General features: G+C 39.9%; 1 protein-coding gene across 20 annotated transcripts in view; it reads right to left on the reverse strand.

Moving 5' to 3' along the window:
* LOC140547029 (neurexin-1a-like) overlaps positions 1-14024 on the reverse strand; it is a 495217-nt gene that overhangs the window by 249837 nt on the left and 231356 nt on the right. For all 20 annotated transcript variants that reach the window (XM_072670538.1, XM_072670515.1, XM_072670531.1 and 17 more), the window contains 3 exons: positions 9864-9986; positions 4872-5253; positions 3310-3500 (listed from right to left, as the gene is read on the reverse strand). In XM_072670538.1, coding sequence (XP_072526639.1) covers positions 3310-3500; positions 4872-5253; positions 9864-9986 — 696 coding nt within the window. The remainder of the gene's footprint in view (positions 1-3309; positions 3501-4871; positions 5254-9863; positions 9987-14024) is intronic.

The following is a 14024-nucleotide window of genomic DNA, read 5'->3' on the forward strand; positions in this document are numbered from 1 at the left end:
AGTATAATAATAATAATAATAATAATAATAATAGCAATAAAGTAATTCATTCACTGATCTTTATCAATGCTCTGCTTAAAAGATGTTCCAACAGATGAGGACCGCAGTGTGTGTAACTATAAAAATTCCTGCACTGCATTTTAATTACAACTAACATTAGTCATATAGTGCTGTATACAGAGCGTACTGTAATCAGTACTCTACTGATTAAACGTGGGCCACACAGACCAAAACTACCAACACGAGGAAGAATACAGTGTGTATACTGGGGTTTACTTTTAGGTTACAATTCTATATTTTGAATAAATCATCATGTAAAAAAAAATAGCACTGATTTACTACTACTATTATTCTTATTATTATTATCATTGTTATTATTAGTAGTAATAGTAGTAGTAGTAGAACTGGCTGTTAATTAATTTTAATAAATATTAGTATAAAATAGTGTATTTAAATAAATAAATAATATTGGAAACTACTTCTTTTGAAAAGCTCTCCACAGGACAACATTTAAGCATGTTTTTCATGGTTGAGATTAAGGTTAACTAGAATGAACAAATGTAAATTGAATGCAAAATAAGCCTCTGCAAACCTTCTATATGGTCACATGACACTACTGCTCGCTCTTTCTCTCTCTCTCTCTCTATATATATATATACATACATACATATAATGTTGAATATCTTTGTAAAAAAAAATGCAAGCAAAGTAAACATCATCATCATCCACTGAACTGTTTTATTTGCTTCTAATTTAAAAAAATCTGCATTTGATATAAAGTGGCATGGTAATATTCAAAGCTAATTTACTCTATTTAACCCCTACCTGACTGATGACTACCATCAGTTTGGTTTGTTTAATATCATCCACATAACAGGGCAGAATGCTTATACTGGAAGCCTACTAAATGCTCTGACCCCAACGCAGGTCCAACACAGCCTGGGATAATTTTAGGTGAGAAATACTGCAGCCTACAGTATTGTAGGAGTGTACCATACAAGCCCACTGACATGTCTCATCATAAGGCAGTATCCGCTTCCACTGGTACGGCTGAGCGGCGGGTGACTCACTGCCCACCATCTCGCCAAGCGCAGAGAGAGAGCCACGCTCAAGCCTGCTCTGCTGTTCGGCCATATGGCAGAAATGACCCTTTAAACTCACATCTCCACTGACGTCCAGAATAACACAGCTCAGCTTCCCACACTCGAAGAAGAAGCCTGTGCTCTGCTGTTTGCCTACACCGACTTTGACTCCATCCACTGTGAAATTAGCTGGGAAATCTCATCATTTGCTTGTACCACTCATTTCATACATCTCAAATTAGAAATGAGCGAGAAAGAGAGAGAGAGAGAGAGAGCCTTGAGATGAGCTAATCACAAAATGATGTGAGGTCTTTTAAGTGTGCATTGTTCTCACTGGACACCTTACACACTCCAGAGATGATAATACAGCGTGCAGGCAGAGGATAAAGCCTTTTAATACGTCGCTTTTAAAAGCCCCAGGAGATGCTGGTTCACATCTGTGCAAAAATCACCTGCACTTGTATTTTTGTGTAGAGAGCCACCTAGTGGTGCCAGAACTGCATCAGCAATGCTATAACAAGTAGGACGTGTGTAGTGATTACTGTGTGAAATTCACTGTGAAATACACCATGTGGACAAAAGTATTCAGACACCTTCTTTTTCATGGAAAAAAGAGCTTAATCTATTTAATAATTATTTCTGTGAGGATTTGGTTCATTCAACAACAAAACTGTTATTGAGGTCAGGATATTGGATGATCACCACTCCACCTCATCCTCAACTCTCCAACTCATCTCAAAAGGATTGAATGAAGCACCACCAACCATCATTCCAGAGAACACAGTTCCACTGCGCCAACAGCTCAAAGCTGGGGGGGGTGATTTATACTTCTCACCTGGCACTTTATAAACCACACCTGGCATTAGGCATAGTGCCAACAGGTCGATGTTATGCATTATAAAAATGCATATGTGTCTTTTTATATACAGTGTATGTAAACTTGTGGTTTCAACTGTGTGTCATGCATTATGCATGATGAAACTACATGCCTCCTCGGGCGACTCCATACCTTTAAAAACCATCCATAGGATAAGATATAATATTTAACCACATGTCCATTTGCAAGACCTGAGGTTATTGTTTTGACTGCTCGTCTTACAGAGCTTCTTGTAAAACGACGGACATGGCATTCAGACGAGACTAAAATCACTGAGAAATGCTGGTAATAATTACATTAACCCCCCTTCCCATTGTAAAACTAGTCCTGTCCGGACAGGGCATCTAGACTGTCAAACTGTATTTTTCTCGGCATAGTTTAATGATGAGAGTTAATTGGCCTCAAACACCACTGTGCCCTTTTCGTGTTTAAAAGCAAAAACCCATGTAATTGGCCAATTCCTAAACCTCCGAACTGTTACATAACAGTTCTGTCTCATTATATTTACACCCCCAAAATAATCATACTCCCAGCCCACTAGCATAATCTGGTATCTGTTGTATCTGAGTATGAAAGCCAGGATTGTTGCATTGTTTAAGGGGTCGGTTGTTTAAGAAGCTGTGTTGAAACCAAATGACAAATGAGTGTTGCAGGCAGGGGAGCACCTACGAGGCTAAAATCCAATGCTAGGCCAAAAAAGAGAAGCTGACTGGCTACAATCTTTTTAACTAGCTAACTGCACTCCTCACCCAAATAGGACAGCGGCACTATCCAGTATTCAGAATTAATTACAAAAAAATATTTGTTTTTGCTACAGTGCTATGCTAAGCTAAGAAAGGATATGCTACGTTACTGTGTTCCATCACAATGATGTAAACCAGTCAATAAAGTCAGAGTTCATCAGATTTTTGTTTGTTTGGTGTTTTTATTTTTTCACAAGCCCTTCTTAAATGAAGAATTGGGCAAAATAACAGGGTTATAAATAGGTATATTTTGCCCCAACCAAAGTGTAAATTTACTATTTATATATCAAACTAGAACTTAAAAAGAAATATTTACTATGTGTGTTCTATGGCACATTTAATTTAATTGTGGTTGGTGTGGCGCAATGGATAACACCACTACCTGCCAGTGAGCTACCACACCATGTGGGAGACTGGGGTTCGATTCCCAGTCTGGGTGACTATGCAGCGCTACACCAATAAGAGTCCTTGGGCAAGACTCCTAACACTACATTGGCCCACCTCTGTAATATGAGTTACCTTGTAAGTCGCTCTGGATAAGAGCGTCAGCTAAATATCATAAATGTAAATTTAATATTAATATCAATCTCAAAAAGGCCTGGCCTACCTTTTAAGTCCAGGTTTTTGGCCCCCATGGTGGTCTGAGTGGTGACTTTAGTGTCGATTTTGACCGTGTGCAGGTTGTTGGTGTCTCTGGAGATCATGACGTTGTGCCATTGGTTGTCATTCAGGGGCTTGTTGGAGTTTCCCTTAATGAGGTGGGCTCCGTTCCCCAGGTCCGCTACATAGTGCAGGTAACTGTGAGAGAAAAGCAATTACAGAACATGTGAGTGAAACAGTGGTCATCATTGGACGAATGCATTGGTGGCTGAAAGAAATCATTACGCTGGCACATACTAATCAGTCATTTGTGATATTTAATATTTGATTTTTAATATTTAATTCTGCACTGGTAAACCGTTACCAAGGAAACAACAGAGCTCCTGGCTGTTTAAAAGAGATGCAGATTTTCTGCATAATAATTCAGCAGAATGACCACTGATGATGCCCAAAAAGAGTGCACACATTTATTTATACACTGACTGGCCACTTCATTTGAACCCCCTACCTTGTAGCCCATCTTTTGATGCATAGTTTATATTATCATCTAGTCCTTTTAGCCCAGCTTCTGATCACTGAGCAGTTCTTGGCCAGATATTCTGGAGTGTGCCCCACTCTCAGCCTCACAGTGACATCTATGCCTGGCCAGCGCCACACATATTACTATGCCACTATCAGGCCAGTGTTAATAACTGTTACTGTTAACTGTTAATAACTGTGAAGTATAACTGTTCAGCAGAGCTCCTAAGGCCAGAAACTGACCAATGATGATAAGTGTTTTGTAGAGTGGGGCTTATATGTGTAATGGGTAAACTGGAGTCTGAGGTAATATATAGGCACAGTCTTTGTATGGAAAATACCCATCCAACATGCTCATGTGGGGCTCACATTGGTATAACGTGGGCTAGGTGGGTTCCAGGTGAGGATTGCCTGTGAGTGGGTTGGTACATGTGTTTTTACTGGGGCCCAGTTGGGCTTTCCCCCCCAAAAAAAACATTGTTACAGTCCACAACATGGAACGTAAGCTGGGTAACATGTGAAACCTGTGCGAATCAAATTTACATATACTTTGCATGTATTTACATATTGTCACCATCATATAAAAAACATATGTCTTTAAAATACAAGTCTCAGACCTTCTGAACAAATTAATGCTGCATCATACCCCCTTTAGGAAGTGCCCATTCCTCAACAAACACCATCCTAGCTGTGAAGCATGGTGGTGGCAGCTTCATGTTTCAATGGAGGTAAATGAGAATAGATTTTATATCAAGTCATGGAATAAAAGACCAATGGAGAAATGGAGATGCAAGTTTCTGGCATGACAGCATAGGACAATTAGTGTAAGATTAGGGCATCAAGCGATCTTCAAACTTATTAAAGGTGCACAGAGCTGCTGGCATCATTACAAGCTCCATCATTTATCTTACACATCAAAAACATACTGACATGGCCACGCCTCCACCAAATTCCATTGGCCAGTATGAGTTTGGGGCTTGAGACTGGAATTTCGAGTCTTTGTGATGGAAATGGACTGTGGACCTTCTTGATTTTTCAACTTCCACTTACCCCTTGACGAGCTCCACCACTATGAAGTCGTTGCCGTCTCCGCTGTTGTAGAGGATCAGGCCATCTGAGGAGGTGGTCTTGAACTGAAAGAAGAGGTGCATGGAGTAGTAGGCCTGCAGCGTGGTCAGGGACACGTAGCTGGAGCGTGACTTGAAGGTGACCGGGTCAGCGATGATGCTTTTGAAGCCAATCATGGCATTGAGCTCGCAGTAGTCAATGTCTCCGTTCTTGCACAGGTCGATGTAGGCCATACCGTTGAAGACCAGGCTCTGCAGGTGGCCGATAAAGTTGGACGGCACCATGGTGAGGTAGCGTTTTTCTGTGATGATGCCTGTCTCGATGTTGTGGAACTCCAGCTGGGTGTGGTCACCTGTGATATCACCTTAGAGTGAAAAATTTGACCGTCAGAAGCAGTAATGATCAGGATTTCCAGATTGCTGTAATTCTTTAATTGCTTATACTAGAGTGAAGCTTTTACAACCAACATGACATTATTCATGTTAAAGTTAGACAATGCATTATCTATCTCCATATTGTAATACAGCTTAACATCCTGCCTGGGCTTATTTTCTTTCTGAAGATTCTGAAGGCCAATGTCAGCTGGTCTTTAGAGCGTCTGTGACCACCGATGAGCTGAGCATGGTTAGTTACCTTGGATTTAATATGATGCATGTCTTTTGTTGGATTAGCACCCTGAGCAAGACCTCTGTAAGCTAGCACACTGACTGTGCAGGTAGATGTGGCACAAACTCCTATCATTGTTCCCATCAGGTTCTTTGGTGTGATCTCACAGAAGAGACACTTTTGGATGCTTAAGTTGACAATTCTTCAAAGCAGTGATTTTTCTAACCCTTCTACTGTGTTTCAGTTTTCACTCTAAACAATGTAGGTGATTCAATCAGATTATCATGAGCTTCCATGACTTTGTCCATGGCGTGTGTCTGAACTACAATTTTTTTTTTTTTAATAAACTTGGTAGTGCCGATTCTTTTCTAGCTGTCTGATAGACTTTAGCAATCACATGAGACATCATAGCAACTGCCTAGGAACCACTAAGCAAATCCAAAGCAACCACCACTGCCTGGACGTAAGAACCGCTGTACAATCATACCGCTTTTTCTTCAGGAAATGCACTTTTTTCTAGTGGTTACTTTCCTTTCCTTTTTTGTGTTTGACATCATTTCTTGTAATATGGTTAAATTTTGAAGTGTAAAGGCTGATAGCCTTTATTTACTAAGAAAATCATACTGGGTTTGATTTGATTGATGGGTTTCAAAACAAATGTCATTGTTTAACTTTGATATACAATGACATATGCTATATATATATATATATATATATATATATATATATATATATATATATACACACAACCATTTTGACTAAACAGTATGAGCTCAAAACATTGAGGCCCACAGGACATAAATAGCAAGTAGAAGTTCAAAACTTGCAATGATCACAACAGTTGATTAAAGATCTACCAGAACATTAGGTGATAATTTATGTATGTTTATCTTCTATGATGGTACAGACTTCTTTTTCTTGGGGAAACAGAAGAACAACATAGACCAACTAGGGATTCCTGAGAACTAGTTTGAGAACCAGTGCTTTAAGGACCCATCTCTGTAGATGAGAAGAGTGTGCTTTTTAAAGTATAAAGAACGTACACATAATACTATAGGTTTAAGATGTTTCCTAGAACTGTAGCAAGCCAAGCCAAGAACCATTTAGGAAAGTTTAATTATTAATTTATTAATAAGTTTAAATTTATCAGTGTTCAATCTTAAGCAGAAGTCTGCACACCTTTTGTCAAATAATTATTTTTTGAGAAGCATAAAAAAAGTAGCCGCTGTAGTTAATCAAGAATAAAACATAATATCTTCATCAAATCCTAAAGAACAGTTCTGTATACTCTGTATTTCATAAATACAGTAAAATTATCAGTATGGCCTGTACACCTGTAAAAAACTCTAGACACTGTACCAGTCCAGTCTCAAGACCTCTGACGAGGGATGTGAGAAATTTACACGTCGGCGACCTTGCTGTGCAAGTGTGAACGACACTATACCTTGTCAAACCACATGGGTTATTTATGGATGGGGAACAGTGTGAATGTCAGCACTTTCTGTTAATGTCCGCCGGATGGTACATCACATGCACAGAGTTTAACAGTGAGTGATCCGTGACCAAGAGCAGGGACGTCTGTACACATCACTGTGTATGTCTAAAGGCATTAAGGTATGATGTCTTGCAAAAGTCATAAAGTTTTTCGCATTCGTCTGGTTTACAAATCATACTGACACTTTAACAATTACACCGACACAAAGACTCAAATGCTGTGCTATTTTATTCGAAAGGGCTAACCCTGAAAGGCTGTTTTTCTTACACATTCACAGATGAACTTGGGCTGGTAGCATCATTTTATTTATTTAATTATTTATGTATTTTTTTTCGTTTACCTTAAAATTATGTTTGGCCCTGCTGAGCTTTAAAAGAATCCTCCAGCATTTTCTCAACCTAATCTCCATCAGAAAACCTGCTGACTCAATGCATACTCATAATACGAGCCAATGCACACTTGTTTAACACCTTGATTTCTAGTGTTTTGGGTCAGCAAGCTTTCTGTTCTTTTACTAAACACAACGAAACAAGCATTATTGTACACAGTAATAGAGTATGTGCTATTCTATTCGAAAGGCTAACCCTGAAAGGCTGTTGTTCTTAAGCATTCACAGATGAACTTTGGGTTGGTAGCATCTTGGAAGCCGCTAACTTTGAGGGTGTACCGAGAATGGACTTTGATGCCAGAGGGGAATGATGATTCTGTCGACTGGTACAGAGCAATCGTACCCACCACTGTCACAGTCACCTACGAGTGACTCTATAGAGTATTCCTAGAGTAACCAAGGGTGGTGATAATATTCTGATATGACTGTGTATATTTTATTGATGCCTTTTGAATGTTTATTTCATAAAGTTATTGTTGTCTCCAAGTTTTTCGCCTGCAGCGTAGATTGCTTCTTAATTAGCCTGCTAGTTTCCCGGAGGTTACTTTATACTGTTCGTGCACAGCAATACAATTTTTGACAGTTTAGCGTAGCAGCTGTGAGAAGTAATCTAGCAGCAACCGCACACTTACCTGCAGCTCGGAAAATCAATTTGTGAACTTTTCTTGCGCGTAATAAAGGAAGTTTGGATTCAGTGTGTGCAAACAGTATGAAGTCCTGAGGTTTGTGTGCAGTGAAAAATGTCCCCAAAAATATTTCAAAAATTCCAATTTCACCAGAATCCTTGAACTTTTTTTGCTTTTTCACTAATTACTCACTCGGTGCACTTGAATAGGCTGGATTTCAGTGCTGTCAGATTAATATTTTATGGCTGCGCAAGACGTGGTTTGAGCTGCCACCAAATTCGAGCTGTCAAGTCTCTTGTATTAGGCCTTTATGGGAGTGTTTACAGTCCATCTAAACGGCTATTAAACAGCCTAACATTCGGCAGTGCGCCAATGTGGACTGGGAATAGCTTTTAAACAGGATGCGGTGTCGAACAAACATATTTTACTTAGCTTCTTTGAATATTTATTTATTTATTTTATTTATTTATTTATTTATTTATTTTCTTTTACCTTAAAATTATGTTTGGCCCTGCTGAGCCTCAAAAGAATCCTCCAGCATTTTCTCAACCTAATCTCCATCAGAAAACCTGCTGACTCAATGCATACTCATAATACGAGCCAATGCACACTTGTTTAACACCTGTCCTCTGGTTTCTAGTGTTTTGAGTCAGCAAGCTTTCTGTTCTTTTACTAAACACAACGAAACTTTATTGTACACAGTAATCTGGTGTTTGGTACAGTTAGAAATTAGGTTGCAGAGAGTCTGTTTGGCATGGTAACCCACCCATGGTAAAACACTAAGAGAAGTTCTTGAGTGTTTTGGCACGATGGTGAAGACTTTAATCTTCTTTTTGGCTTTCTGTCACCATCCCCATGGTTACTTTTATATATTAATGTAGAGTTATTAATAAACACACAAAACAGCAAGTCATGGCCTGCTTATGCCAGTACCTGCAAGTAAATTGCACTGATTTGTCGTTAGAACCCTATAGTAATAAGTACGAATATTCGGCTTGTCTATTACTGAACTAAATTACTTCAGTTTATTTCTGAAAAATGATGAATAAGTGCTTATCTGTATCTTTCATCTGTATAAAAATGATTATTATCTGTATATTATTCTTATTCTAATGCCACCTGCAAAGGGACTTCATTACACATGCATAAGTATTATACATAATATATCTTACACACATGTAAGCATGTTAGTGTATACATTTGTATTCTATTCTTATTTATGTGTTTATTATCTCTGTATATGTTTTTATACTTTTTTAATTTAATTGAACACATTTGTATTTGTATCTGTTTTAGTAGCTGTCTCTCCTTTGCTTTTATTTTAGATATTCTACCCTATATTGTACCCTATTGTTACGAGAGCAGACAAATGCATCAAAGCATTTCATTGCTTGCTGTACTGTATATAACTATGCATGTAACAAATCACCTTTAAACTCAAACCTGTGAGGAGACACTTTCTTTGACATTGTTTAATTTAATTAATTTCATTACACTCCTCATTTAATCCATTAACAATGTGTCTTTTAACTGATTAAAACATAAAGACATCATTGCACACATATTACTAATGGAACTTACAAGAGCTCCACATACCTGTTCTGTAAACGATTTTTCATATTAAAAAGGCTGAAAAGATATTCATACTGAAGTGATCATTTTCATATTGCCATTGTCACACACAAAGCATTTCTATTGGTCCATTCTTCAAGAAATGTTGCTCTTTTTAGCTTTGCTTACCATATTTACCAGCTACTGTAGCCTAGACTTTTACTTGGGTAGGTGTTGGGTATGGGTTTACACTACCACAGTAACTGGTGAACCAAATCTAGAAGGATATGTAGAAGTGTGTAGTGTACCTTCCACAGGCTGCAGCTCATCCACAGTAAGCTGCAGATTCTTCCCTCTCCTCATCACCCGCACCGTATGCCACTCGTTATCGTTGAGATTCTGCCCCGCGAAAAGGGTCTCGGGTCCCTTGCCTGCAGGACAGTCCAGACACGGGTTAACACATGCCCCCGAGCAAGGAGGAAGGGAGAGAGACAAGGAGGGAAAAAAACAACAACACAGAAGACAAAAGGCAAATTAGTCACATTCATGACATCCATAAGAAACTTATAGTGAAGTCTGACGGAAGTGCTTGGACCCCTCCATTGCTTATCGGCACCTCACGGTTATCTGCCGACAGTCCATATGAACTAGACAGAAGCAAGGGAGTCTACACGTCTTAGAGACATAATAGAGTCTTTAGCATAACGGTGGGTGTCTAAATCGTCTTCCTACAGGTCAAATGAATGACAAAGATAAAAAAAAGAAAAAGCTCTGTTGAAATTTCCATTTTGTCACATTGCTTATGTGAGTGCCAGTCAGTCTTAAAGCTCCTAAGCGTTAAGCTCCCTGCGGAATACAGGTCAGCAGGAGCAGTACTGTATCTTCCTGTGCAACATTCAAGAGTTTGAAGGGAGAGGAGGAGAAGCTAGACTGTGCAGACTGCCTGGTGTACTTTTCCATCAATCGCCACTTGATGGCAGTACAATGTAAGCCTAATCCATCCACAGCCTCTGTAGGCTCAACCCAGGGAGTCAGCCTTGTACAAACACTCCATATTGTTTATTCATATCCTTAGCGCAGGATTCCTCCTCTCTCAGAGATATGAATTATGAATGATGTGCCAACATAATGATATTTTTCTCTGTCGAGTAGAAAGTGCCAGATTTCTTTTTTTTTTCTTTCCACCCATCCGAGGAACGCAGGCTGCATGAGGCATGCAGATGTGTTATTGAGACGGGGTGACGCTAAATGCTTGGAGGAAACAGAACTGGGGATCTACAAGGCAAACAGTTTTGCTGAGGCCTCAGGCTTCTTCCATGATAGCCTGGCTAGCTGCTTAGCTTTTGCGGATTCGCATTCACTCAGAATGTTAACAGACAAGTAAATTTGACTCACTTTCATTCAGTAAGTTAACACGAACACAGACAGTTTTCATCCAGTGGGTTTTGTTCACAAGCTAAAATGGCTAATTATGAGCAACAGTTATTTGAGACTGGTTATCAGGCACTTCTTTGCGACTAGCATTCACAACTAGCCTTGATATGCAGTTTTGGCGTTTCGCGACCCTGCCAACATGCAAAACCTGGTAGTACATTTATTAAAGAATAAAAACCGCAGGAAACTGGTCAGCATAATGGCTCCCACTTAGCTCTGGCCTTTGGGTACTGCCTTGCTGCTTGACTTTCATTTAGGAGAAATTTACACTTATTGGTTGTGTTCACTTTTGCGACCCTGCCAGCATGAAAAACCTGGTAGTACTGCAAAAAACAAACAAACAAACAAACAAACAAACAAACGTAAATAAATACATAAAAAATGAAATAAATTTAAAAATGAACATAATTCAGGTTTCCAAAACTCTCGAGCTCTCAGGTTTTGCAACTCTTCCAGCATATCACATTTCTAACAGATGTAAAAAGTGCACCATTACATTTTTGAAACATTTCTCCGCGGTAAACACAGAAAACTGATTAGCATGACTGCTCCCACATAGCTCCGTCCTTTTAGTCTGCCTTGCTGATTCACTTTTCATTCAGAAAGCTAGCAGACGAGGTAAAATGTCTTCCTGTGGGTTTTCAGTTATTACACTCCAGTGCTAACCCAGGCTAATTATGAACGACAGTCATTTGAGACTGGTTAACATGATCCTATTTGCAACTAGCATCCCAAATAGCTCTAACTTCATACAGTGTTATTATTTTGCAACCCTTCCAGCGTGTTACATCTGGTAGCGAAAAAAACAAATGTAGCATTTCAGCTGCCCTAAAAATGAACAACAGACACAGGCCACTGATTAGCATGATCTCATCTGTGTACAGGCAGTTCCAGCTAGCTCTTAAGCCAACAGCATTAGCATTTTGCAACACTGCCAACATACGGCATATGGAAGAGTCGAAAAAGAGTTCAACGTTAAATTCATTTATCTGGTAAAATACAGGCATTTATTAAAGAATAAAAACCGCAGGAAACTGGTCAGCATAATGGCTCCCACTTAGCTCTGGCCTTTGGGTACTGCCTTGCTGCTTGACTTTTATTCAGGAGAAATTTACACTTATTGGTTGTGTTCACTCTGTTCTTGCACTTGGGCTATTGTATGCTATATGTCCACATGTTTGTGGACACCCCTTCTAATGAATACATTTAACTATTTTAAATTGCATCTTTACACTGTTGACAAAAATGTGCAAATGCACACACACACACACACACAGCTCATCTATTCCCTGTAGAGAAGTACTGCCAACAGAGTAGGACCCTCTGGAGCAGATAAACATGAGCCTACTGGCACCATGCTGCCTAGTGCCAGGTGTAGGATAGAGGGGTATAAGCCCCCCAGCATTGAGCTGTGGAGCAGCGGAGAAACTGTGTTCTCTGAAAGAATGGGTGGTGCTCCATCCAATACTTTTTGGAATGAGTTGGGGATAGATGAGGTGGGGTGGTGATTACCTGAAACACCCTGACCTCACTAACGTTGCCTGTGGCTGAGTACAATCCCCACAGCAGTACTCCAAAACCTAGTAGAGAGAGCTTTCTTCCCTGGACAGCAGAGACAGCAGAGACAAACTCTTTGTTGTAAAATCCTTGATATCGAAAAAAAAAACAACAACAACAACGAATGAGCAGGTGTCCCAATACTTTTGTCCATATAGGAAACGCAATGTGGCACAACATGTGAAGAAACTGCACCATGTATATTTACAGGCCTGCTCTGAATCTGGGTTGTTTCGGTTCCCCAAAGGCACTGCAGTATAATGACCGTCATTATTTGGTAGAGCGGTTATTCAAAGTGCTACTCACTCTACTGTATAATGATGGTCATTGCAGGATGGGAAATGGCTTTCAGGAAAACAAAGCTGTGAATTGGGTGGGTTTGAGGAGAGCGACTACATCCTTCTTGTAACTGCCTTACCATTAGCAGGGGAGACAGACTGTGCCGGCAATAGCGCGACTGGACACGTATCTCGGCGGAGCAGTCTGCCAAGTTTAGAGATTCTCTGTTCCCTCGGCACGGGGAAAAGGAACAGCATGCAGACCTGACTGACATGGAAAGCCATTTACAGTTCCCCTGTGTGCAGATCTTGCACAGGAAAGCGGGAGAACGCCAAAACGGGACCAGATGTTCTCATTTGAAGAAAGAGAGCGCAAGAGAGAGTGTGTGGTGTCTTGAGAACGGAAGCAGACAACACGCTTGCCATGAAGTGGACAAAGTGTTCACGCTTGCTGAATCCCGTCCGTCTGCTATTGATCATTTTCCGACAGACATCCAAGGCTGCATCTTATACATGAGAGGGCTTATCTTCCAGACTTGTCTTCCAAGTAGGTTCTACAAAAGTGTCAAAAGTACAGCAGGTAGTAATATTGCTCCCGCTATAATAGGAAAAAAAGAAACCCAGCAGGCACTGGACATCAATTTGACATCAAGAAGACGATGGACTCGGACATCGGACAGACGTTGAATTTAAGTGATAAATAAAAATTGGGATGTCATTAAATTTGAGTTGGAAATCACATAAGTCACATATCGGTCAGAAGCCATTAGCACTGGGTTGACATCAAGCCCCAACATCAGACAAAAGTTTTGGTTACTGAGCACCATGACATAAAGCTTGTTAGAATTCCAGGTTGTGTGGACATGAGCATTGTGAAGTTTAGCAGACGTTGAGTTTTGGTCACCATGCCTCTATTAACTAAATGTTGGTTTTATGTCAATATGACGTTAGCATGTGACGTTTGGGAGGCGTTGGATTTTGGTCATCTATCGTGACTGTTCTGCTTCTAAAGGCATTAGACGTTGTCCTGACATTAAATTTTGGTCACCTGATGTCACGACCTACATTCAACCCAATATCATGGCCTATTAACTGGTTAGCCTGACCTAATTTGCTTAAGATTTACAGTCTCATTTAGCTTTAGTTCATCTCATCTTTGATAGGACTAGAAATCTCAGCTAACATGCCACACCTGATAAG

The sequence above is a fragment of the Salminus brasiliensis genome, chromosome 24 (genome assembly GCF_030463535.1).
Source record: "Salminus brasiliensis chromosome 24, fSalBra1.hap2, whole genome shotgun sequence".
Lineage (NCBI taxonomy): Eukaryota > Metazoa > Chordata > Actinopteri > Characiformes > Bryconidae > Salminus > Salminus brasiliensis.